The 27,955-nt window shown below is 32.6% G+C and overlaps 1 protein-coding gene across 3 annotated transcripts in view; it reads left to right on the forward strand.

The window, feature by feature from the left end:
- Positions 1-3,287: 3,287 nt before the first annotated feature.
- LOC127709824 (regulatory-associated protein of mTOR-like) overlaps positions 3,288-27,955 on the forward strand; it is a 73,076-nt gene continuing 48,408 nt past the window's right edge. For all 3 annotated transcript variants that reach the window (XM_052215484.1, XM_052215487.1, XM_052215485.1), the window contains exons 1-15: positions 3,288-3,554; positions 8,236-8,338; positions 8,871-9,031; positions 13,588-13,668; positions 14,486-14,632; positions 16,880-17,058; positions 17,949-18,008; positions 18,463-18,563; positions 19,150-19,294; positions 19,817-19,997; positions 21,988-22,071; positions 23,475-23,585; positions 25,448-25,522; positions 26,084-26,149; positions 27,765-27,863. In XM_052215484.1, coding sequence (XP_052071444.1) covers positions 3,405-3,554; positions 8,236-8,338; positions 8,871-9,031; positions 13,588-13,668; positions 14,486-14,632; positions 16,880-17,058; positions 17,949-18,008; positions 18,463-18,563; positions 19,150-19,294; positions 19,817-19,997; positions 21,988-22,071; positions 23,475-23,585; positions 25,448-25,522; positions 26,084-26,149; positions 27,765-27,863 — 1,743 coding nt within the window. In that variant the 5' untranslated portion in view covers positions 3,288-3,404. The remainder of the gene's footprint in view (positions 3,555-8,235; positions 8,339-8,870; positions 9,032-13,587; positions 13,669-14,485; positions 14,633-16,879; positions 17,059-17,948; positions 18,009-18,462; positions 18,564-19,149; positions 19,295-19,816; positions 19,998-21,987; positions 22,072-23,474; positions 23,586-25,447; positions 25,523-26,083; positions 26,150-27,764; positions 27,864-27,955) is intronic.

Consider the following 27,955-nt stretch of genomic DNA (forward strand, 5'->3'; position numbering starts at 1 on the left):
GGTGTATATCCGGCCAGCGGGAATCAAATTTTGAATAGGGTTCTTAAAATATTATCCTTTTTTCCTCCAATACCAAAGAATGAACAGTTATCGGTGAATGATCAATGGAAAGCAACATATTCAGAGTTTATAAAAAAAGTAAGAATGGTTAGTCTAAGTGATAAATTATTGAAATAATGACGATTTTTATTTTTGGGTCGGGACCCGGTCGGAGGGAATCCGAATTTACTCGGTCAGCGGGAGGATATAGGGGGTTCGGAACTCCCCCTTTTAAAATTATTTTGACGATCAATGCTTTTAAATGGGGACATATGGATGAACCCCCCCCCTTTATCATGGGTAGCAATCCCCCTTTAAAAATGGCTGGATCCGCCTCTGTAAATCCTTAGTCACCCAGGTAAACTTTGATTTTGTTTACCCATATTTGTAGTTAGTCAACACTTCGGTGTTAACATGTATTTCAATTATATGGTCATTTTTATATTTTATAAATTTACTGTTTGCAAAAATATGAATTATTCTAAATACTAAATATTTTCTTATCCCAGGCAGATAACCTAGCCGTATTTGGCACAACTTTTGGGAATTTTGGGTCATCAATGCTCTTCATCTTTAGGTCTGACACCTTTGATAACTATTAGCTTGTCGTAATGTTCTATTGTATTGTTTATTTGTGTGTTTCTCTGTCCTGTATGTTCTTCCATTTATTTGTATTGTAGTCTTGTCATGTAATGTTGTCATTTTAGTGTAATATTTAACATTGCCATTAAGGCGGGAGGGGAGGTTTGGCTAGCCACAAAAATAGGTTCAACCCACCATTTTTTCTTAAAATGTCCTGTACCAAGTCAGGAAAATATCTATTGTTATCTTATAGTTCGTTTCTATGTGTGTTGCATTTTAGTGTTTCTGTTGTGTCTTTGTTCTCCACTTATATTTGATGTGTTTCCCTCAGTTTTAGTTTGTAACTAATCGATTTATGAATTTCGAACAGCGGTATACTACTGTTGCCTTTATTGATCATACGAAATACGAAATATTTTATTAAATAAAGCTCAATTATGAACATAATCATTAATAGCATAGATACAACAAAGAATAACATTTAAACTATCTAACTAAAATTAATACTACACAAGTATCAAAATATTATGTGTGTTATGTGTTCAAGGGGGAGTAACTCTAGTGTAAAAAGATAAGTCCATTATAAATAGCAAACAAAAATTTCACACTTTTATTCTAAGTAAAAAACACATGTTTAGGTACTTAGCTATACTTTTGCATACATCAGTGTCTTCATTACTTAACAACCACATAAAATTAGAATTAATATTTGTAGTATTAGTAATGTTTTTATTTAAACAGTTGTAGACTAACTCCTTCCTTAAATGAGAAAATTTTGGACAGTCTAATAAAAATGTAACTCATCTTCAACCAAATTTATATTACAGTTCTTACAGATCCTGTTATCTATAGGAGTTTTTGGTATAGTGTATCTACCAATTTCAATATGAAGTTTATGACTGCTGGTTCTGAACCTTGTCATACTTACTCTATCATTATCTTTAGTTACAACTTAACCATTGACATAATAATATCAATATAGAATGGAAAACGGCCTAGCTCACCATACAATGCCAGTTTACATGTTTTTCTATTTACTTTCAGCAAATATCTGCACTTATTGTGATTTATCTTTTCAGTTGGTACAGTATTAAAAATCTGGTCAAATATATTTTCACTGTTATACATGTTATATTTATTACATTTTCTGGTGTCAAATATGCCCAGAATTTCAGAAGCATACAGTACAACTGGTTTCACAGTATGGTCAAATATAAATGTAAAATTTTGAATGTCACAAGGAGTATTTTTAAATATATTAGTCAATTTAAAAAATGCCTTCTGACCTCTAGAATTTAGGTCATTGAGGGCACGTTTGAAACTCCCATTCAAACTAAATAGAACACCCAAATATTTATATTGATAAACAGACTCAATACTCTTGTCGTTAAAAAACTTTCTAGATATCATCCGTCTACTTTTATTAAATATCATCACTTTAGATTTATCATAATTTATTTCAAGCCCCCAATTTTCACAATAGTTATGAACCTTGTTCATACAATTCTGTAACCCTTCAGCTGATTCTGATACAAGAAGTAAATCATCTGCATACAATAAACTATTTAGTAACTGTGATCCAAGTGATACAGGACAGCATGAAGCATCAAATAACGTAGTAATGTCATTAATAAATACATTAAAAAGACTTGCACTAAGATTGTCCCCCTGGAACACGCCAACACTAGATGAAAAAACCTCTGAGAGTGAAGAATTATCTAATTTAACTCTAAGCTCTATATTGCTATACATGGATTTCAGTAAGGATAAAAACTTTCCACCCACCCCTGCTTTTATTAATTTGAATAAGAGTGCAGGGTGCAGGACAGAATCAAATGCCTTTCTAAGGTCAATAAAACAGGCATATACCATTTTTGATTTATTTAAATATTTATCCAGAATAGTCTTTAATTTAAAAATATGATCTGATGTTCTACAACCTGGTCTAAATCCAATTTGTTCATCTGATATGATACAATTAAGTTGTAAAAACTTTTCAAATCTGGAATTTAAAATAGAGTTAAAAAGTTTTGACAGGCAACTAGTAATGGTAATGCCTCTATAATTATTTGGTTCAGTGGGATCACCACTTTTAAAAATTGGAAAAATGTAACCGCTTGACCAATTTCTTGGATAAAAAACCTGAATCCAGGACTAAATTAAACAATTTTTCTAGTCCAGGCAATATTATAAATTGTCCATATTTCAACATATCATTAAGTATACTGTCCATACTACTAGCTTTGTTATTCTTTAACTTTTGACAGGCTTTACTTATTTCACTAACAGTAATATTACAATCAAGATAAGAATGACCCTCTGGAATTTTACATAGATTTAAAGCATTCCAGTATTTATTATTCAAATTGAGCTTGCTAGTGTTTACAGTATTAAGCTCTTTAAAATGAAGTAACCATGATTCTGCATCTATACCACTTTCCTATTTTCCTTTTCATATTTCCCGCCTTTACAACTTTTACTTTCATTTTCGACAACAAATAGTCTTTAACAATCTAAAAATAGCTTTTTATTGGTAAAATTGCAAATTTCGTAATGAAATATATCAATTTTTTTTTTATTTAAAATATTTGACAAATACAACAATAATCAATAGCGATGGAATAAAGCCGTTAAATTAATATAGAGGCTATGAATGTAAAAAAAAAGTAAACATGGCCGATGAAGAAAGCATGACACCTTCCTCAGTCAAATTTATTCTTTTCCATCGCATTGACAGTATCTGATAATTGCCAATAGCTTACTATTTAGCTTCTATATTTAAAATGACAAGTGATTTTGAACTGACGCCTTTGATTGACGATGATGATGAGCTGTCAGACTGGAATCTTCTGGTTGCCTTTAACGAACTTCGTCACTGGGAAAAGATTGAAGGTTCAAAGAAAGTAACCCAGACTTGGAGAATGAAAGAAAGGGTGCATATTCAATATTTTACAACTGTTCTGTCAAATGTTCAGTTAATATATTTGCATTAATAATGGATTCATGATCATTGATGTTCATTAAATGTAGAGACTATTAGTCCTCACTCCTGTGCCAATAATCATGATAATTGACCACTTTCGAGTTCCTTTTTATGAAGCCGCTGGCTAGGATTACGTTGAAATGTAACAATAATAAAAAATTAATTGTTACATTTGACACTAATTGCCGGAAAACTAGGTTGGGTTAGGACCTGATAAATTATGAATGTAATGTTCAATGATATTTGTGTCAACACCTACGGTCATAGTTGCCAACTCGCATGATATTCGTGTGTAATACACGCTTTTTCGACGGTTTACACGCGAGAATTTTGTCACATGGCGTGTACACGCTTTTCGTCACTTTACACGCCATTACACGCTTTTTCGTTGTTTTGATTTTTTGGTCGTTAGTGAGATCGCGATTCACGGGTGTTTTCATTAATAGACGATAAATACCGAGAATTTCGAAGTATTTGTTGAGTCGCCATTGTTTATTTACGATATGGACGAACAACAAAAGCCCTTCACTTCAGGTAAGTTTGTAAGTAGGTTTTAAGATTTTGTGACTTCTTTCTCTCAAATTCGATTCACTTTGGGGAAATCCAGCAGAAAGAGGTCAATTTCTGGACCTATACTGTCGTCTAAAGAGCCGAGTGCTAAGCGAAAACAATACGTGTGTACGTACCAAAAAAGTTTGGAGTCCATGTTAAAATGAATCAAAAGAAAGTGATCGAGGGCCGAACAATGCACTGTGCACCCTATGTTACTCTCATATTTATATAGGATCATCCACATTATTAATCATTTGCAATCATAACAACATGTGTGAGAGGAAGTAATTTGATAAAGCATTCAATGGTATTCAAATTATAAAATATTTTTCTTTTTCAGTTTCAAATCTAGCCAACAGATTTCCACAGGCCATATGGGAAGGGAATATCACAGAACTGTTGGATCAGTTCTCAGAGTACCAGCTGTCTTCTGATGAACAACCCAGTTTTGACCAGACAATAGCAACATATATCAGTCAGAGATATAACTCTATAGGGTTATTACAGAAAATAACTTGTGTGTGTTATTACAGATACTTTCATGAGTTGTCTACTCTTTATTCCTTAAATTTTCTTAATCTGTAATAACATATGTTTGTTATTTGTAAAATTATTTCATTTATAGTGGCCTCTAGGGATCTCTTGAGACTTTGCGCAGAAACTAAATGCATAGCCTTGATAACTAATTTTTTAATTAAATTAATACATTTTTGATTAACCATGGTAAATCAATGAGACAAGGCTATTAAGGGATAAACTTAGCTGTGATAACAAGGCTCAGTTATTAAAGGAATTTAACTTATTATATAAGACACTTGGGAATTACTGAGAAACTTGCGCAGAACCTCATTACATGCTCTGGTCATTATTTCTTACAATAAATTAAAATACATTGTAATTAAGCATGATGTATGTCTGAGCAAATGCTTTGAAGTGATATAGAGAAGCTGTGATAACACCCTTTAGTTATTACAGGCATACTTTTTCTGTAATAACATATAGGTGTACTATGCAAAATTGGCAAACTATGAACTGTTATATCTTTCAATAGTTAAGTATACATATAGACAAAAGTAGTACCAATAGAACTTTTATACATTTTAACTAAACTAATTATGTATATTGTCCCTTTGAAACATATAACATACATAAGTTATCACAGTTCTTTGATTTTTTAGTCCACAATAACAAATGTATGTTATTTTTCTGTAATAACCCTATAGAGTTATATCCCTGACTGTATATAATATGTGGGGATCAATGGCAGACGTTGATGACATTTTTAATGGCAAAAAAAACAAAACGTCATGACATTCTTTCAGAGCTTGTTATTTAAACGTTAAAGCTATTTTAGTTTGCCAAATAACAATTCTGACTGTGAGAGAGCATTTTCAATTATAAAGAAATGTACACTGAATTCAGATCAGAACTCAATGATATATTGTGTGCCTTATTATCATGTAAATGTAACCAAACTGGAAGTTATTTTGAATATTTGCCTAGTAGTGTTGTTTTGAAAGCAGCAAAAATAGGCCACTGTTGAATGCAATAAAAGTTTACAGTAGAATATTGTTTTTTTTTTATATTAACAAATTTGTATAATGTTCAATTATAGTAGGGCTTGTTTATAGAGTACTGTCACTTTAATGACCGGAAAAGTGTGGCTGTTTAATGCACAAGGTCAAGTCAAAATGGTTAATTTTTATATGCCCGTTTACGGGATGTATTATGGTATACCGTTGACCTTCTGTCCGTTGCCGTCTGTCCGTCCGTCCGTCGTCAATATGTCGGACATTAATTCAAAAACGCTTTAACCAATATGTATGAAACATTTCCGAGTTTTGGGGTTTTATTCATTGAAAAGGGGGAATTTTCCAGTTTTCAAACAATAACTCAAAAACAGTTTCACCAATTTGCAAGAAACTTTGGTGAATTGTTTGTTTCTATTGACATGAGCTCCCTTTTGATTTTTATAAATTTCAGACTATACGTTTTCAATTTATGGGGTTTTATTCATTACAAAAGGGGGGATTTTCCAGTTTTCAGACAATAACTCAAAAATGCTTTCAGCATTTTATATGAAACTTTGGTAAATTGTTTATATCTATTTTTGTAAGCTCCCTTTTGATTTTTATAAATTTTTGATTTTACGTTTCCAATTTATGGGGTTTTATTCATTACAAAAAGGGGGATTTTCCAGTTTTCAGACAATAACGCAAAAATGCCTTCAGCATTTTATATGAAACTTTGGTAAATTGTTTATATCTATTTTTGTAAGCTCCCTTTTGATTTTTATAAATTTTCGATTTTACGTTTCCGAGTTATAAGATTTTATTTGTTTATAGTCTGACAACAGATTTACTAAGTATTGCGCAACAGCACAGTGTATTGCACAACAGCAAGAAATCTTTCATATAACCAATTTCAAGTTCTTTGACTACATTTATTCAGAAACCTATAATATATCAAATATTTGATTACAATCCAAATTCAGACCTGTAACAAGCTTGAAAATTGTGTCCATTTTTGCCCCAACTGTTCAGGGTTGGACCTCTGCGGGCGTATCCAGCTACGCTCAGCGAAGCAGTTTATTTGGAATTACATGAACGTTGAAATGGCAATCTACGTAGGATGTCTGTTTCATGCTTGGCACAGTCGGACAATGTCCAATAAAGAACTAGGCTCGGTAAGACCCCTTTTTGGCCCCAAAATATAGCATTTTTACAAATTTGTTGAAATGCAAACTTAAAGCTATTAATTGGAAAGTAGAATACTTATGTTCCATAAATATGGGTTGTTTTTTACTATGCACATGCGTCAGGTACTAGCATCATAAATTCATGCAAAATTACAGAATTCTTCACAATTTTAGCATTTGTGCTATTTTTAAGATGGTTTTGTCTAAAATTGAATAGGCCGCATTTGTGTTCAGTCTTAATATTTAAATATATATTGTATTTGATGATAATATATAACATATATAGAGGTTGAGACAGAAGACGGATGCGGCCACTTACATTTTAGACAAAAACCATCTGAAAAGTGACGTTTTATGGGATTTTTCATATTTAAGCTTGAATTTGAGTGTCTTTAAAGATCAAATCAGTTCAAATCTTTTACATAAACTAATTGATTCGACTGAAGTAGACACTTAAGTGTTTAAAAAATGTCAAAAATCTTTCATCAGATGTACTTCGTATTTTAGGCCAAAACTAGCCCTTACCGGACCTTCTTAATATTTGTCCGGCAAATATGACCGTTTTGGAAGCCTTGGTCAGTAGGTCAGGATTTTTTTTCTTCTGAAGGCGTGATATTCACTAATGATATTCTAGTGTAAATTGGCTAGGAATGAAAATTAGGGTATGTAAGGAGGCGGGAAACAAACACATACACATATATATGTATTTATTTTTTTGTTTACCTGATCATGCTGATTTATAAAAAAATTGAATGTGATTATTTGCAAAACATAAAGGGAACTTTCTGTAAGACAATGACTTGATTGGACATGGTGGATAGACAAATAAAATACAATTTAAGTATAAACTCTCTGTTTCTTTTGGCAAAAATTGTGTTTGCTTGATCTCTACTGAATGAGGAAGGATTAATGCTGTACTTTTAACACTACAGAGGCCTCAAAATCTGACTGCCAGATATGTCAATCAAATTTATTTTTAGATTAACAGGTGTTTGACCAAATGTCTGTTATAAGTAATCATCACAAAACTGCCAATACATGTAGGTAGATTTTTAGACCAGCTGTTACCATGGTTACTTTGAAACTGTTTGATTAAACTTGTTAAATGTCTGTGAATTTTTTATATGCCTACTTCCATCAGTCAAGCTTGCATTTGAAGAACTCACTCTGAACTGCAGTACATTTATAATTTAAAAAAGACTAAAGATTATTGACTAATTTAAGGAAGTTAATTACACTTTCCTTAATGTTCTCTCCTTGTCACATAATGAACAGACTCTCCAGAGCCAAAAATAATTTTAATAGTATATATGTATTTTAGCAGAGCGACTAATTTTGATATATTTATATGTATGAATAAAATTGCCTACTTATTTTACAGATGAAGACTGTCAGTGTTGCATTAGTTCTTTGTTTGAATGTGGGTGTAGATCCACCAGATATAGTCAAAACTTCACCATGTGCCAGACTGGAATGTTGGATAGGTAATGGTTGTTAGAATATTGATTTATGTATTTCATCCGCTTTCCCGTAACAATTTGTAGCCCATCAAACAAACCACAAACACAATTTTTTTGTCCCTAGAGGATGTGTTTCCCCAAAACAAAGATAATTGTACATTGTACATTGTTGTAATATCAAAATTTGCAAAAGATGGAATTGCACTCTTAGGTGGCAATTTAAACCATAATAAATCTTCCTAGCATTAGAAAGCAATGTGAACCAGTTGAACAATCATCCTTATATTTGGTCCAAAAAATATACTGTATTTGAATGAAAACCTGTGTGATTTGCTTTTGACCCGTATAAGACTTATGGCAAGTTTTAGAACTGTAAAAAAGTAGAAGTGAGACAAAACTGTTTACATGTATGTAGCATGCTGCCATAAACATGGTAAAAGAACTGATTTGCATTTTTTCAACAAGGGGAAAAAGAGGCTTGGACAAGGATATCAACAATTAAAGTCTTTAACTGCCCTTTAAATAGTCTTATAATGATACTTATATGTTTTAACAGATCCAGTAACAGCAGGACCACAGAAAACTCTGGAGGCTATTGGGTTAAATTTACAGAAGCAATATGAAAGATGGCAGCCAAGAGCTCGTTATAAACAAAGTCTTGATCCAACAGTAGATGAAGTCAAGAAGTTGTGTTCATCGCTGAGAAGAAATGCTAAAGTAAGCTCAGAATTAAAATGGTCCCGGCAGCTTTATAAGTGAACACTGTTCTTCCCATAAATTTCATTTAGCATCCTGGTAAACTGAAAATTTTGAGAAAAAAAAACGTTTTTTAACTACCAATATAACATCACATTACCATGATGCTAAAGTGCTCTAGTGAGAACACTGGACTAAGATATTTAATTTTGATGACTTTTATCATGTGCTTATGTGTAAGATCAAAAAAAAAAGGTTTCTGCAGGTTCTATAGACATGATAGAAGCATGTTCAGCACAAGTTTCACCAATCAGTATTTATGATTGTAGATGATTCACCCTGAGTAATCTGTCTTTAAGAAGTATAAAAAAAGAAGATGTGGTATGATTGCCAATGAGACAACTCTCCACAAGAGACCAAATGACACAGAAATTAACAACTATAGGTCACCGTACGACCTTCAACAATGAGCAAAGCCCATACCGCACAGTCATCTATAAAAGGCCCTGAAATGACAATGTAAAACAATTCAAACGAGAAAACTAACGGCCTAATTTATGTACAAAAAATGAACGAAAAACAAATATGTAACACATAAACAAACGACAACCACTGAATTACAGGCTCCTGACTTGGGACAGGCACATACATACAGAATGTGGCAGGGTTAAGCATGTTAGCGGGATCCCAACCCTCCCCCTAACCTGGGACAGTGGTGTAACAGTACAACATAAGAACGAACTATAAAAATCAGTTTCAATCAATGTCAATTCATTTTACTGGTCTGCACTATTTCATTGATAAATCATAAAGTAAAGTATCCTTGAAACAATATTTATGCTTAAGTATTTGTTCTCAAAATTTGATTGATACTTGGGTAGTTGTAAACAATAAAACATATAGACAGTAAATCCTTTTATTAACCTGGTTTTGTGTCGAAAAATTCACTTATTAATACAGGGTAGTACGGTCAGCTGGCTCCATCTGTTTTCCTGCAATTTTTTATATGACCGCAAAAAAATTTTGCGATCGTATATTGGTATGACGTCGTCGTCGTCGTCCGAAGACACAGTGGTTTTCGCACTCTAACTTTAGTTTAAGTGAATGGATCTCTATGAAATTTTACCATAAGATTCAATACCACAAAAGGAAGGTAGGGATTGATTTTGGGGGTTATGGTACCAACAGTTAAGGAATTAGGGGCCAAAAAGGGGCCAAAAATAAGCATTTTTGTAACTTCCAGACATAACTTGTGTGTTAGTGTATGGATATCTCTGACATTGTACCACAAGGTTCCATATCACAAAGGGAATGCTAGGATTGATTTTGGGGGTAATTGCCTCAAAATTTTAGGAATTAGTGGCCAGAAAAGGGGAAAAAACAAGCATTTTTATATGGACAAATACTTTAGTACAAAACATAATTTAAAGCAGTGTAAGGGAGATAAATCAAATACATCATTCGAATTACATCCTTTACACTGCTTTTAAATTATGTATAAAGTAATGGTTAATGAACAATTAAGACAACTTAAAACAGTGTAAGGGAGGTAATCCACATACAACGTTTTGATTACTTCCCTTACACTGCTTTTAAATTATGTTTAAAGAAATGCATATTTATAAAGGAAGACCAGTAAAAATATCTGCAAATGTTGCATCTTTTTTTTTTTTACAAAAAAATCCATAAAAAGAAATTGTGGGGGGTCAATTTTTTCTCATTTCAGATTTCAGAAATTAAAAAGAATTATTCTTCAAATATTTTTTTTTTTCAAATTTCAAATATTGAAAATTTCAAGAAGTAATCTTTAATTGCACAGTATGGGGCATTAGATTTGTTAAATCTTTGACCACATTTATTTATTTGTTATGCCAAATCTGACCGTGTATTTAGATTTTTAATTTTGGGTCCAATTTTCAAATTGGTCTACATTAAGGTCCAAAGGGTCCAAAATTAAACTTAGTTTGATTTTAACAAAAATTGAATATATGGGGTTCTTTGATATGCTGAATCTAAACATGTATTTAGATTTTTGATTTTGGGCCCAGTTTTCAAGTTGGTCCAAATGGGGGTCCAAAATTAAACTTTGTTTGATTTCAACAAAAATTGAATATATGGGGTTCTTTGATATGCTGAATCTAACCATGTATTTAGATTTTTTATTTGTGGGCCCCGCTATCAAATTGGTTCATATTGAGGTCAAAACGGTCAAAAATTAAACTTTGTTTTATTTCATCAAAAATTGAATTATTGGGGTTCTTTGATATGCCAAATCTAACCGTGTATTTAGATTTTTAATTTTGGGTCCCCTTTTTATACGTCCGTTTACGGGACGTATTATGGTATACCGTTGTCCGTCTGTCCGTCCGTCCGTCTGTCCGTCTGTCCGTCCGTCTGTCCGTCGTCAACATGTCGGACATTAACTCAAGAATGCTTTAACCAATTTGCATAAAACTTTGGTGAATTGTTTATATCTATTGACGTGAGCTCCCTTTCATTTTTTATAAAATTTAGATTTTACGTTTCCGAGTTATGGGGTTTTATTCATTAAAAAAAGGGGGGATTTTCCAGTTTTCGGACAATAAGTCAAGAATGCTTTCACCAACTTGCAAGAAATTGTGGTGATTTGTTTATATCTATTAACATGAGCTCTCTTTTGATTTTTATAAATTTTAGATTTTACGTTTCCGAGTTACAGTGTTTTATCCATAAAAAAAGGGGGGATTTTTCAGTTTTCGGACAAGAACTCAAAAATGCTTTCAGCAATTCTTATGAAACTTTGGTGAATTGTTTGTATGTATTAATGTAAACTCTCTTTAGAATTTTATAAATTTTACATTTAACATTTCTGAGTTATGGGGTTTTATTCATTAAAAAAAGGGTGATTTTCCAGTTTTCAGACAATAACTCAAAAATGCTGTCACCAATTCTTATGAAACTTTGGTGAATTGTTTATATCTATTGATGTAAGCTCCCTTTTTATTTTCATAAATTTCTAATATGGCATTGAGAATTAATTGAACTTTATTTGTTTATAGTCTTGACAACAGATTTACTAAGTGTTGCACAACAGCAAGAAATTTTTAATTGAATATAAATTCAATTCATATAACCAATTTAAGTTCTTTGAATACATTTATTCAGAAACCTATAATATGTCAAATATTTAATTACAATCCAAATTCAGACCTGAATCAAGCTTGAATATTGTGTCCATTTCTGCCCCAACTGTTCAGGGTCGGACCTCTGCGGGCGTATCTAGCTGCGCTCAGCGAAGCAGTTTATTTAAATTGGTCTACATTAAGGTCCAAAGGGTCCAAAATTAAACTTTGTTTGATTTTAACAAAATTGAATTCTTTGGGTTCTTTGATATGCTGAATCTAAACATGTGTTTAGATTTTTGATTATGGGCCCAGTTTTCAAGTTAGTCTAAGTTGGTGTCCAAAATTAAACTTTTGTTTGATTTCAACAAAAATTGAATATATGGGGTTCTTTGATATGCTGAATCTAACCATGTATTTTGATTTTTGGGCTCTGTTATCAAATTGGTCCACATTGAGGTCAAAAGGGTCCAAAATTAAACTTTGTTTGATTTCATCAAAAATTGAATTCTTTGGATTCTTTGATATGCTGAATCTAACCATGTATTTAGATTTTGGATATTGGACCATAATAGGTAAATTAAAAAAATTTAAGTTCTTAGACCACATTCATTCTGTGTCAGAAACCTATGCTGTGTCAAATATTTAATCACAATCCAAATTCAGAGCTGTATCAAACTTGAATGTTGTGTCCATACTTGCCCCAACTGTTCAGGGTTCGACCTCTGCGGTCATATCAAGCTGCGCCCAGCGGAGCATTTTATTGAGAATTGCTCAACCAATGCTTTACAAAATATTAGTATGTTGATACTGATGACAAAAAGACATCTTCGCTAGCCAAGGGTTACGATCCACTTTCCTCCTCTCCACCCTTGGCAGATTAAGCCAACAATTGTGATAACAATGTTGCGCCATCTATCGGTAGATTAAAGTCACGCCTATTCTGAATACATTATTCTTGACCAATGGTAGCACTTGAACTCTTCAATTTGGAGGTATAAACACGGTAGCATTTAGATTCTACACACTTGGTAAAGCAGGAAACGAAAATATACATTGCCATTCATGCATTTGTGCAAGAAACATACACAGGAACTTCTATTAATTGATTAAAAACATTCAAATTGTCACTAAATATAGTTGTATGTTTAGGGATGTAAAGATTTGTCGCATAATAAGCACGTGGCAATTGTTTACATACACTTTCTACATTTACATGTGATCATGTTATAGGCACTTTTTGATTGGATGCAGCGAGTTTAGACTGCAACCAATGAAAATCATTACCTTGTGTCTCCGAAATTCTTTCTGAATCCGCCAAGGGTGGAGAGGAGGGAAGTGGATCGTAACCCTTGGCTAGCGAAGATGACAAAAAGAAGGCCAAGCTTGATATTGATTAAAAGTGTTTATTTTAATAGGGTATTATTAGAGAATTTATATTTATAGTACACATACTAATAGTATTTCTATTTATAGGAAGAAAGAGTTTTGTTTCATTATAATGGACATGGTGTGCCAAAGCCAACAGTAAATGGAGAAATCTGGGTATTTAATAAGGTAATAGCTTAAAAAGCACAACTTAGGGGACAATTTAGGAGATAGATTGCTGTCTTTGGATTTATAAAATAAAACAATGTATGAACATGTATGGTCCTTTCATTACTTCAGATTTTAAATTTGAAGTTTTTCCTTTTGTGATTAGTGTTAAGGTTCTTGAATTATTCCAAGCATCCAATCTATATGTAGCTGAAAATTTAGTGTTTAAATTTAAGTTTTTTGAAGTCTTTTTGAAGAATTAAGTTACAATGATTTATTGATATTTATGAATAAAAGGAGTAGTAGTGAATATTTCCGATAGCAACCCAGTGATACAAAAAAAAAAAGAAATCTAGATGTCAACATATGGTCTTCAACTATAGACAAGTGTCTATTCAATATACCAAGCTCTAACTAATCACCCAAAGATTAGAAAGTTATCAAATAAAAAGGTGACAAAATCATGACGATAAGTGCTAATATTTGAATCATTCAAAATTTTGTCAATTTTATTTACAAATGAATATCATCTGGACATTTTAGTGCAGAAAAGTCACTTGTCATGCTTGTGATGTGCTATGACATCATACACATTTGCAAATTGACATATTAGACCTAAAGTGGCCAATTTACACATAATTTTTTGTCAAAAAAGATATGAGCCAAGGCTTTAAATACCCAAAACTGTCACCTCTAACAAGTGACTTCATTTTAATGAAACTTTCAGAAAAATTTGGATACACTGTATAATGCATTATCTATAGTACATGTACATATAAATATTTGCCAATGTAATTTTTAGATATGTCCAGAATCAATGTACTTGTTTTCTTTTCAGAGTTACACCCAGTATATTCCATTATCTATATATGACTTACAGACTTGGATGGGAAGTCCATCCATATATGTATACGACTGTTCTAAAGCTGGCATTATCGTAGAGTCATTCCATCAGTTTTCTGTACAGCGAGAAAATGAGATGGAGGTTAGTATGAAATAGAAATGGTTTATCTCAATCCATTTATGACCTTTGAACAGCGGTATACTACTGTTGCCTTTATTTATAAAAGCATATTGAGCATTATTAACATTTTTTATTTGAAAATTTTAGTCTAGAATATATTATGAAAGTGTTGTTTTTGTCCAATATCTTTTAATAATCTATTCCATAGGGTAGTTTCGGAGTTCCACTTGTGGAATTGATTTGGACTCAGATATTACATTTTGCAATGGAAATTTGAACATATTTTAAGAGTCTTGGTCAATATTTTTTCATGGTAAAAAGTTTGATTTCTTATTAACAGCAAGTGATGCATTAGATATGTTGTAACTTTAGGGTCTTTTACTGTATTTAATAATAATATATATTATATCCTCACTCTAGGAAAGGGGGGGAGGTATAGTCCAATCAACTTGTCTTGTTTGGGATCTTATACATCCATGACTTTTAAGTTTTAATGTTTAAGTGTTCCTGATGAAGGTAAATCAAAATAAGTGCTTCAGACACAAATTTTTTGAATTTATTAAATATTTCTAAGGTGCCCTTTATATGCAGTAGTTTTTGTCGAGCCTGCGACTTTTGTCGCAGAAAGCTCGACATAGGGATAGTGATCCGGCGGCGGCGGCGTTAGCTAACTTCTTAAAAGCTTTATATTTTAGAAGGTGGAAGGTCTGGATGCTTCATACTTTGTATATGGATGCCTCATGTTACGAAGTTTCCGTCAGTCACATGTCCAATGTCCTTGACCTCATTTTCATGGTTCAGTGACTACTTGAAAAAAAAGTTCAGATTTTTTGTAATGTTAGATTCTCTCTTATTATAAGTAATAGGATAACTATATTTGGTATGTGCGTACCTTGCAAGGTCCTCATGCCCGTCAGACAGTTTTCACTTGACCTCGACCTCATTTCATGGATCAATGAACAAGGTTAAGTTTTGGTGGTCAAGTCCATATCTCAGATACTATAAGCAATAGGTCTAGTATATTCGGTGTATGGAAGGACTGTAAGGTGTACATGTCCAACTGGCAGATGTCATCTGACCTTGACCTCATTTTCATGGTTCAGTGGTTATAGTTAAGTTTTTGTGTTTTGGTCTGTTTTTCTTATACTGTATGCCATAGGTCTACTGTATTTGGTGTATGGAATGATTGTAAGATGTACATGTCTAGCGGGCAGGTGTTTTCTGACCTTGACCTCATTTTCATGGTTCAGTGGTCAAAGTTAAGTTTTTGAGTTTTGGTCTTTTTTTCTAATACTTTATGCAATAGGTCATCTATATTTGGTGTATGGAAATATTTTATGATGTACCTGTCAGTCTTGCAGGTTTTATTTGACCTTGACCTCATTTTCACGGTTCATTGCTCAGTGTTAAGTTTTTGTGTTTTGGTCTGTTTTTCTAATACTATAAGCATAGGTCAACTATATTTGTTGTATGGAAGGATTGCAAGCTGTAGTACATGTCTGCCTGTCATTGTTCATCTGACCTTGACCTCATTTTCTTGGTTCATTGGTCAATGTTTAGTTTTCTTGGTTAAGTCTGTATCTTAGAAACTATAAACAATAGGTCAACTATATTTAGTGTATTGAATGATTGTAAGGTGTACATGTATTTCTTGTTTGGTTTATATGACCTTGACCTCATTTTCTTGGATCATGTTAAGTGTATGTGATAGTTGTAGTAAAGCTTTATATTTAGGACTATCAACATAATATCAATGATTAGTAAAGAAGGCGAGACATTTCAGCGTGTGCACTCTTGTCTAAATATACATGTTGGTGTACCGGTCAAGACAGGTTTGACTATATAAAAATGAGTTATGTGGTTGAATTATTAATGGGACAACTATCCATCAGAGACTAAAGGCCCTTGATGTAAGCAACTATAGGTCAACATTCAGCCTTCAACAATGAGCAAAACTTGTACTGTATAGTAAGCTATAAAAGGCCTTGACACGACATAATGTGATACAGTTCATATGAGAAACCAATTGATTGATTTGTGATAAAACAAATAAGACTGGCATTAACCATGACAACAACTGAAACACAGGGTCATCACTAGGGAAAGGCACATATAGAATAAGGTGGGTTTAAACATATTTTGTGAGTGCCCTCCCTGTAACCTGGGACAGTGGTGTAACAACACAAAATTAGAAACTGTAAAAATTAGGCTAGTCAGTTTCTTGTTTCAAATCAATTGTAATAACACATTTAACATATTTCTGTATAGTCTGCTGCTCTGAATGGAAACAGCCGATATTCTGGAAGTGGATCTCCTATCTCATCAGTGAAGAACTGTATACAGTTAGCAGCATGTGGTGCCAAAGAATTACTGCCTATGAATCCTGAACTTCCTGCTGACCTGTTTACTTCCTGTCTTACTACGCCAATCAAAATAGCACTAAAATGGTAAGGTGTGAATAGTAAAACAGGTGTAGGGTACTAGCTTCAGTGTACATTACATATAGCTCATCTGGTATAGTCAGAAAAATTTCAAAAACAAATTTATAAAACAATGGAGAACATCAAAACCAAAACAAGGCTTTACTTAAAGTATTATGCTTGAAAAGTTGATGTGAAGTTGATGTGCCTTTATATTTGAAAACATTGAAGAATGATTTTTGTGAGATATTATTAATGATGAATTAATGCAATGATTTTATTTATATGATAAATGTGACAGGTTAAATATTTCAATAGTTATAGTTAAAACTTGTATTTTGTTAAAAATATTCTACTACAATATGTACAGGAAGCATATCTACTAATCTTTGAATTTCGGTCCTGATAAAAGATTCTCAATTATGAATGCTCATGCACTTATGAAAAAATTCATGCTTCTTTATCTAAATTATTTATTTGTTATACTTCATGTCAAAATGCCAGATTTTGTTTGGTTGATATGAGGGCGACAATTAAATTTATCCTATGGTAAATACTCTATTACCATTCACGGAGACGCTTGATCAAGTGTGCGCTTTATTAAATACGGATGGTTGTTATGTACAAGACTTCATAGTTTATTACTTTGAATTTGAAATGTAATAGACAGTAATAACAGAACATTCAGTATAATAAATTAAATAACACATATCTGAGAGGGTGATAGAGCAGATTGTAACCCCTCGAAAAGACATTGTCAACCTTGGCTTCGCCTCAGTTGACAATGTTTTCTCGGGGGTAACAATCTGCTCTATCACCCTCTCAGCTATGTGTTATTTATATACTGTTATGTTTTCAAGCAGGATCTTAGGAAGACTGGTTTCAAATCTGAGTACTATTTTTGCTGTCTGTTGTAGGTATGTCTTACAGAATACCAGTAAACTGGTTCCAGGTCTAACAGAGGAATCAGTTGACAAGTAAGTTTTAGTTTGTTTATATATATAACATAATTACTCATCATATTACTTTTTGATGTTTAAATTTCCTGTTAATATCTATAAATCTATAACAAGCTGTGCGAGCAAATATATATTATGTGTTACAAAGACCGTGTTCTCCACATAACTTTCAAATAGCATCCTGGTAAAAAGAGAATTATTTAATACCTTCTTGTTTCTAGAAATTATAGCATCATATCCATAACACAATCTATAAGAAAATCATTTTTAATAGTGTCACATCCTAGCAATATAGCATCACATAACCATGATGCTAAAAGGCCATTGGGAAACTCTGAAAGATAGATGTTTTTGGGCACTTTGACAGAGAAGAAAACTATTTTCTAAACTTGTAATACTCAATAAAATTGTACAAATATATAGAACCCATATAAATGAAACAACAAAAATAACCGGAAACATTTTATTTTAGAGTACCAGGACAATTGAATGATAGGAGAACAATGTTGGGAGAACTGAATTGGATATTTACTGCCATAACTGATACAATAGCATGGAATATTCTACCCAGAGGTTGCTTTTATTTCTAAATCTGAAAAACAAAGAATTTTTTTTATTGTATTTAAATTTGAAAATGATACATAATTTATAAAATCATCCATAAAGATAGTTTAGAAAAAGTGAAATAAAATTTACATCATAGTTTTTCTTCAACAATTTTACTATTTTTTATTCATTATCATCAAAACGATAATTTTAAAACATTGCATTTATATTATTTTCTAAAATGAATCACAATTGAATCTCTATAACAATAAGGAGATGTGGTATGATTGCCAATGAGACAACTATCTACCAGAGGCCATAGGACAAGGGTGTAATTGTGAAGATGGTATGTATGATAATTAAAAAAGCTCCAACAATTTTCATGTGGAAATAACATCAAGATTTAAAAAGCTTCATGTAATACCAAGTACAAGGCAAACACTGTTTTCAAATGATACAGTAGCAATTTACATTTTCCAAACAATACACTTTTTACACTTTGATAATTGGTGCTAATTTCAACAAAAATGGCTAAAAAAAAATTAATAAAATGAAAAAAATATGCCAGGAACAAACATCTTTCATTTAATATCTGATGTAATTGATATTTCAGAATTGTTTCAGAAGCTGTTTCGTCAGGATTTACTTGTGGCAAGTTTGTTTCGTAACTTTCTGCTGGCAGAAAGAATTATGCGATCATACAACTGTACACCAACCTCTAGTCCAAAGTTACCTCCAACATACCAGCACCCCATGTGGTAGGTTTACCAATAGGTTATACCAATCTACACCCATGTACACCAACTTCAAGTCCAAAGTAATCTCCAGGCAAGCTTGGGACCTGGTTTGATACCACTGTGTCAGTCAATTAGATCATAGCTACATGTCCAAGCATTATTTCAGTCAAGCTTTGGGACCTGGTGTTAGACCTCTGTCTCCGACAATAAGATCATAGTTACATGTACATGTTTTATTTCAGGCAAGCTTGGGACCTGGCGTTAGATCTCTGCCTCAGACAATTAGATCATAGCCACATGTACATGTTTTATTTCAGGCAAGCTTGGGACCTGATGTTAGACCTCTGTCTCAGATAATTAGATCATAGCCACATGAACAAGTAATATTTCAGGCAAGCTTTGGGACCTGGTGTTAGACCTCTGTCTCCGACAATTAGATCATAGCTACATGTACATGTTTTATTTCAGGCAAACTTGGGACCTGGCATTAGACCTCTGTCTTAGACAATTAGATCATAGCTACATGTACATGTTTTATTTCAGGCAAGCTTGGGACCTGGCATTAGATCTCTGTCTCAGACAATTACCAGCCTTATTAGAAGATGAAAATGCAACATTTCAACATAGTCCATTCTTCACAGATCAGCTGACTGCATTCCAAGTGTGGTTATCATATGGTTCTGAACACAGAAGTCCTCCAGAACAACTCCCTATTGTTTTACAGGTAGTAATAAGTAATATTTAAATCATATGGATGGCAAGTTACTTTGTATCCTAAATATATATAGACCAATCTCAAGTTGTTTTTATGAATGAATTACTTTGGTTGACCCGAGGTCAATCATGGTAAATGATGTCATTTTAATGTGACGTAAAAACATAAGCATTGTGACATAGTAAATGAATGACAAAATGCATGAATTTGGAATTCTTCTATACAACGTGACATTTTCCTATTCTGTATATATGCTGCCTAGAAACCAAAGACTTTAGAATTAGTATTTGCTGCTTCTCCGCTAAGAACACAGCATTAAGAAGTAAGAGCAAAGACTGATCAGCTTGGAGTCGGAATAATGTGTCTTGGTAAAGTGACATGCCTTTCTGTTGACTTACCTTGTGAACTAGCACGTTAAAAATCCCACTCAGCCATGTCAGCGTGTTGGTCTAGTACAAAACAGGGTTAATATTCATATTACATTATCATGTTCTCGTCCTTAAAATGCATATAAATTTGCAGCTGGACATCAAGCAGTCATCCATTATCATCATCATCATCATCATCAGACATGTTATCTTAAACCACTTGGGTCTGAATCACTTTAGGTTGTTATACTTTCACATTTGATCCTCTAGTAATGGGAATGTCCATCCATTTGTCTGTCTGTTCATTCTTTTGTCCCCTTTTTGTGTCCTCTATAATAATGTACCTGAACCATTTCACAGAATTTTGCAAAAACTTTTACAGAATCTTAAATACATATGATCATCTTTTCTTAGCCTATTTACATAGAAGAGTTATCATTTATCAGCAAAAAGTTCAGATTTTGGCAATTAAACCAGAAAAAGATAGATAGTACAGCAATTCATATTGCTATACAAAAGCTGTGATAAGAAATATCAATTTGATGACAGAAAAATAGACTCAATTAAGATTACAAAACATCTAAAAGTGGTTACTGCATCTGGTAAATTTGAGATAACGACACTTTTCCTGTTTTACCAAAACTAAATGCTCTTTTTAGAACAGGAGAAAAGATAAAATATTTATTATACCCCCGCTTTGAAAAAGTGGGGGTAAACTGTTTTACCTCTGTCTATCTGTTCGTCAGTCTGTCCGTCTGTCCCATGAATATTTTTCGTTGTATCTTTCTCGGGAACTACAGTACAAGGATTTCTGAAATTTGGTTTCAGGGTTTATATAACAAGTCAGTTATGCTGTGTGATGCGATTAAGATTCATCACTCAACAACTTCCTGTTTACCGTCAAGTATTTGGGCGGGGGTATCATCAGTGAGCAGTAGCTCACAGTTTCACTTGTTCTTTCTATGTAAATTAGATGTAATTGTCTCATATCTTCTGGTTACAGATACATGTATGAGAAACTTACATCTATTACATGTATTATATTATTTAAGACACTGTGATACATGTATGAGAAACTTACATCTAATACATGTATTATATTATTTAAGACACTGTGATACATGTATGAGAAACTTGCATCTAATACATGTATTATATTATTTAAGACACTGTGATACATGTATGAGAAACTTACATCTAATACATGTATTATATTATTTAAGACACTGTGATACATGTATGAGAAACTTACATCTAATACATGTATTAAATTATTTAAGACACTGTATGAAATCCTCATGTCCAAAATGGAGTATACAGTTTATAATGAGTTCCTAATCAATTTGTCTATTCCTATAGCTAATGCTCCTAGATATAATTTTTATTTTATAAGATTTCTTAATATTGTTAAAGTTTTTATGTTCACTAAATTGCAGATGTTTAACTTGATGATATTTTTTTTATCAAATTGTATACTTTTATATTTATCTTAGTCTTATTTTAAAAAAAAAAAGATCTTTCAAGATTTGGGAAGGTTGATTGTAGAAAATTATGGATAGCCTCTTAAGCAGATCTCATCTATAAACATATTTTTATGAATATCAAATTTTAATGATGTGTTTTCTTTTCAGGTATTATTAAGTCAAGTCCACAGACTAAGAGCATTAGAATTACTGGGCAGGTTCCTAGATCTAGGCTCCTGGGCTGTTAGCTTGGTAGGTATTTATTCTTGTTCTTATTTCTATCATATCCTCAGAGATCTGTAAAATACTGTGGATTCATTTATTTTCGTGGGTACCAATTTTCGGGGTTTTAGGAAAACTTGCATATTCGTGGATATTTAATTTCGTGGTTTTGGCAAAGTCTGCATTCATTCCTTTAGAAAATTTGTAATTCGTTGAACATTTAAATTCCTGGTTCTCCTGTACCCACAAAATCCACAAAAATTAGTATCCAACGAAAATTAATGAATCCACAGTACACTTCAACTTCTACTGTATTTGGCCTTTTAACTTTTTTTATTCAAGCTTTACTGATGTGTGTTTTGTAGACAAAAGGCCCATCTGGCCTACAAAATTATAAGTCTGGGATCTCAGTCTTCTTATCTCAGCTTTTACTGATTTTTGTTTTAATCATTGATAGATATAAGAAGATGTGGTATGAGTGCCAATGAGAAAACTCTCCATCCAAGTCAAAATTTATAAAAGTAAACCATTATAGGTCAAAGTATGGTCTTCAACACGGAGCCTTGGCTCACACCGAACAGCAAGCTATAAAGGGCCCCAAAAATTACTAGTGTAAAACCATTCAAACGGGAAAACCAACGGTCTAATCTATATAAAAAACGAGAAACGAGAAACACTTATGAATCACATCAACAAACGACAACTACTGAACATCAGATTCCTGACTTAGGACAGGTGCAAACAATTGCAGCGGGTTTAAACATTTTAATGGTACCAAACCTTCACCCTTTTTCTGAAACAATAGTGTAACATCACAACATAGAAAGTCACACTATAAAATATCAACTGAAATGGCTTAACTCAATCAAAGGACATATTAACACCAGTGAACATACACTGAACAAATAAATTTGATAATGTTATGTAAGCTTTCGAAGCTATGAATAAAGGACATAAAATAACATGGTCAACAGTACTGTGTCATTAATTGCATTATGTTCATGAAGTTTATATGAGAATCCTGAGAGTAGAAGTTGAATTCAATATTTATAGTGGGGATGGATGCATATTAAATTAAAACATCACATGATAATGCCATATTTTGTACATGTTTTCATTTCCTCCAATGTTCTGCTTCCTGTTTGTGGTATACTTGTATCTTAAACTGCAAAATAGAATCAACAATATTTAGTGAGGATATTATAAGTGAGTAAGGGTTCACAGGACATCTTATTATAAGTGAGTAAGGGTTCACAGGACATCTTATTATAAGTGAGTAAGGGTTCACAGGACATCTTATTATAAGTGAGTAAGGGTTCACAGGACATCTTATTATAAGTGAGTAAGGGTTCACAGGACATCTTATTGACACGTGTATATAAAGTGTTTTAGAGGAGATTAAAATGCATAACGTTACTTATTTATACTTGCAGGCATTGTCAGTTGGAATATTTCCTTATGTATTAAAACTATTACAGAGCTCTGCCAGAGAACTTAGACCTTTGTTGGTGTTTATTTGGGCCAAAATTTTATCTGTAGACAGTGTAAGTCACTCTAAAGTCATTATACAAGTCAGTTAGAACAAGCTGTATAGACTGGACTTTGTATTTTTTGAGCTTATGCCATTTAGTATATTATTTATTATTACATTGATTTAAATGGAATTACAATTTGTAAAGATAAGATGTTATACAAATGTCTGAAAAAAGCATATGAAAATAGGGGAAAGCAAATGCATTTGAAAATATTGAAATATATACTTCCACTGGTAACATAGTTGCCAACCTCTGACAATGACAAGTCATGTCATGACATGACATGACATGTCAAAAAACGTGTCAAAACGCGTGATGTAGATGGGGACTTTTTAATATGAACATTATACAAATTTGTTAATATAAAAAACAATATTCTACTGTAAACTTTTATTGTATTAAACAGTGGCCTGTTTTACTGCTTTCAAAACAACACAACTAGACACATATTCAAAAGAACTGCCAGTTTGGTTAAATTTACATAATAACAATGCACACAATATATCATTGTTGAGTTCTGATCTGAATTCAGTGTAAATCTTCTTTATAATTGAAAATGCTCTCTCACAGTCAGAATTGTTATTTGGCAGAATTAAAATTGCGTTAGCAAGCTTTCAAAGAATGTCATAACGTTTTTTGTCATTATCCCCTATGGACTGTGGAAATCTGTTGGCTAGATTTGAAACTGAAAAAGAAAAATAATTTTATAATTTGAATACCATTGAATGCTTTATCAAATAGGTAGTTCTCCTCTCACACATGTGGTTATGATTGTAAATGATTGATTATGTTTAAGATGCATAATACTTTGTAATTAATATGCCTTTTATGGTCCTTTGATTAGGAAAATAAACATATTTGATTTGATTTATTATGTCATCACTAGTAAACCTGTAGTAAGTTCATGTGTATGCAGATTTACACACGTATCGTTTTCACTTAGCACTCGGCTCTTAGAGACGATGTTACAAGTCCAGAAAGTGATCTCTTTCTGCTGGACATTTCCCCAAAGTGAATTTGAAAGAAAGAAAGTCACAAACCCTTAAAAACTGTTCATAAATTTACCTGAAGGGCTTTTGTTGTTCGTACATATCGAAAAATAAACAATACAACCCAACGAATACTTCGAAATTTTCGGTATTTAACGCTAATGATGTCAAAATCTGAGAATCGTGATATCACTAACGACCAAAAAATTAAAACAAAGAAAAAGCGTAATAGCTTGTAAAGTGGTGAAAAGCGTGCACACGCCATATGGCAAAATCTTCGTGTGTAAACCATTGAAAAAGCGTGCATTACACACGAATATCATGTGAGTTGACAACTATGACTTGTAACTTAAGGGAATTAAAGAATATTGGAATGATTGGCAAATAGCTATATAAGACCTGACTTATCTATATATATATATAGCAATATTCTCCCCAGTATATTTGAAAAGCACAGTGGGAATTGAAATGGCATTGTTTCACTTAAATAACTGCAGTACCTATACATTTATGACACATTCTATTATAACATCTACTCAGATAGCACCATGATGCTATAAGGTCCTGGGGAGAACACAGCACATTGAAATGTCTCTCATTGTGTTATATTCAAAACACATCAATCCTCAAAATTATCTGATGTCTATTCTTAATTTCAGTCTTGTCAAAGACACCAAAGTATATCCTGAATAATCTGTACTATACTTTTACATTTCAGTCTTGCCAGGCAGATTTAGTCAAAGATAATGGACATAAATATTTCCTGTCTGTTTTGTCTGATCTGTACTTTTACATTTCAGTCTTGCCAGGCAGATTTAGTCAAAGATAATGGACATAAATATTTCCTGTCTTATTAATCTATACTATACTTTTACATTTCAGTCTTGCCAGGCAGATTTAGTCAAAGATAATGGACATAAATATTTCCTTTCTGTTTTGTCTGATCCATACATGCCTGTAAGTAGTTACTTTGATTCATTTTTGTTGTCCATTGGTTTAAAGGTCAAAGAATTCTTGGGAATGCGGTCTTTGGATCTTTTTGTGTTTTCATCAGTTTTTACACCACAATGACATATAGTATTAACCCTTATTGAATTTTATGAACAGAAGTAGCTTTAAGAAATTTTGGAATTTTCCAATAACTTATGACAATAATTATATTATGGCAAAATAGAAGAACTATATAAGAATAGGGAGATGTGGTATGATTGCCAATGAGACAACTATTCACCCAAGTTCAAATGAAGTGGATGTAAATAATTATAGGTAACCGTAAAGTCAATTATTCTGGTTAGTCATTTATGCTATATTTGTGTAACTTAACAAGTGTGAAAAATAGTGCACTGGAAATAAAATTCCTGGCATCATTTCTACTGACAAAAGTTATATGTTGCATAGAATCCATATAGTTGCAATAACCGACTGAACAGTTTTAAAAATGATTCCCTTTGAAAAAGACTGGTAAATTGAAAAAATACATCTTTTAAGTTTTCATAATGTAAATATCATATTTTACAGGCAGAACATAGAACTATGGCAGCTTTTGTTTTAGCTATGATAGTAAATGAATACAGACAGGGACAGGTATGTTAATGAAGAGACAGCTGTATATAGAAAACTTCTTGTCTATTTATGAAAGTCCTGTTAGTTCAGAACTTTATTTATATTTTATTTTATTTTTTGCCATTCACAAGAGGGTATTTTGACTAAGGCTTGCTGTCTCCAATGTTAGAATGTTAAGTTGCTCAGACTTTAGTTTTCTATGTAGCGTTTTGTGGATTTAATCCTCTATTCTTTATTTTAAATTATTTGCCATGCCAAAGTCATTTTTTCTTCAACTTATAAATTTTGGATATCGTCTTGGTATCCTCCGTCTCTTTATAATTCCACATATTCTTATCTGCAAAATCTTACATAACTGACAACTTTTTAAAGCCTTTGAGGATATTGTTTTTAAGCACTATAAAGAGGTTTTCGTCTCACCTTGATTGAGTAAAAAAGCGAGTCTTAATTATGCTGTTTTCATCATTGGCAGAGTCAACAATTTGTTAATGTTTGTGATTAGGTCAGTTTAAGGTGAACCACTAATGATAAATCAATGATACTTGGTATATAGTTGTGTAAGCATTGACACCTCTCATTTCCAAAGAGATTATTTGGCCTCCCCCCAACGCAGTCATGGTTAATTGACTAAACACTTTTGCATAGTTTACATGTTAAAGTTAGTGATTAGGTCAGTTTGAGAAGACCCACATATGATAAGATAATGATATTTGGTATGTAGTTGTATTATCATTGGCACATCTCATCTCCATAGGGATTATTTGGCCCTTTGAATACCCTCAGTCGTGGTTCATTGATTGAAAATTTTGCACAATTTACATGTTTAATTATTGCTACTGTGGATTCATTTTTATTCGTTGGATACCAATTTTCGTGGATTTTGTGGGTACAGGTGAACCACGAATTCAAATGTTCAACGAACTGCAAATTTTCTTTAGGGTTGTATGCAGATTTTGGCAAAACCACGAAATTAAATATCCACGAAAATGCAGGTTTTTATCAATCCACGAAAGTTTGTACCCATGAAAATAAATGAATCCACAGTATTTTAATTTCAACATTTGCAAATTTATATCAAAATTACATACATGCGAGACATATCTCTGTGTTTTATATATTACTCTTCATCCTAAAATAGAAAATATGAAATTTAGTTAGGAAGGTATGCCCACTTTGAAGTTCTCAATATTACTGGTCAATAAAATTGAGAATGGAAATGGGGAATGTGTCAAAGAGACAACAATCCGACCAAAGAGCAGAAAACAGCCCAAGGCCACCAATGGGTCTTCAACACAGAGAGAAAATCCCGCACCCGGAGGCGGGCTTCAGCTGGCCCCTTAAACAAAAATGTGTATTAGTTCAGTAAAATGGACGTCACACTAAACTCCGAAATATATAAATGAACTAAAATTAAAAAAACATATAAGACTAACAAAGGCCAGAGGCTCCTGACTTGGGACAGGCGCAAACATGCAGATGGGTTAAACATGTTTTGTGAGATCTCAACCCTCCCCCTATACCTCTAGCCAATGTAGAATAAACAAAAACACAGCAATACAAGTTTTCTTAGCTATATTAACCAGGTGAAATATTGTGTGACTTAACTAATTCTTTTCATTATACTATTTTATTACAGGAAGCAGCTCTACAAGGAAATTTGATAGCCCTATCTTTAGAACAACTATGTGATCTAAATTCATCATTACGTCAGTGGTTAGCTCTCTGTCTTGGAAAGGTAAGTTTTAATGCAGCAGCTTTAAGCCTTTATTGATTGTGAGTTGTAAGGTATCTGTGTCATTGCAAGGTAAGTTCTAGGTCAGCTGTTGT

Source organism: Mytilus californianus, unplaced genomic scaffold (genome assembly GCF_021869535.1).
Source record: "Mytilus californianus isolate M0D057914Y unplaced genomic scaffold, xbMytCali1.0.p SCAF_7, whole genome shotgun sequence".
NCBI lineage: Eukaryota > Metazoa > Mollusca > Bivalvia > Mytilida > Mytilidae > Mytilus > Mytilus californianus.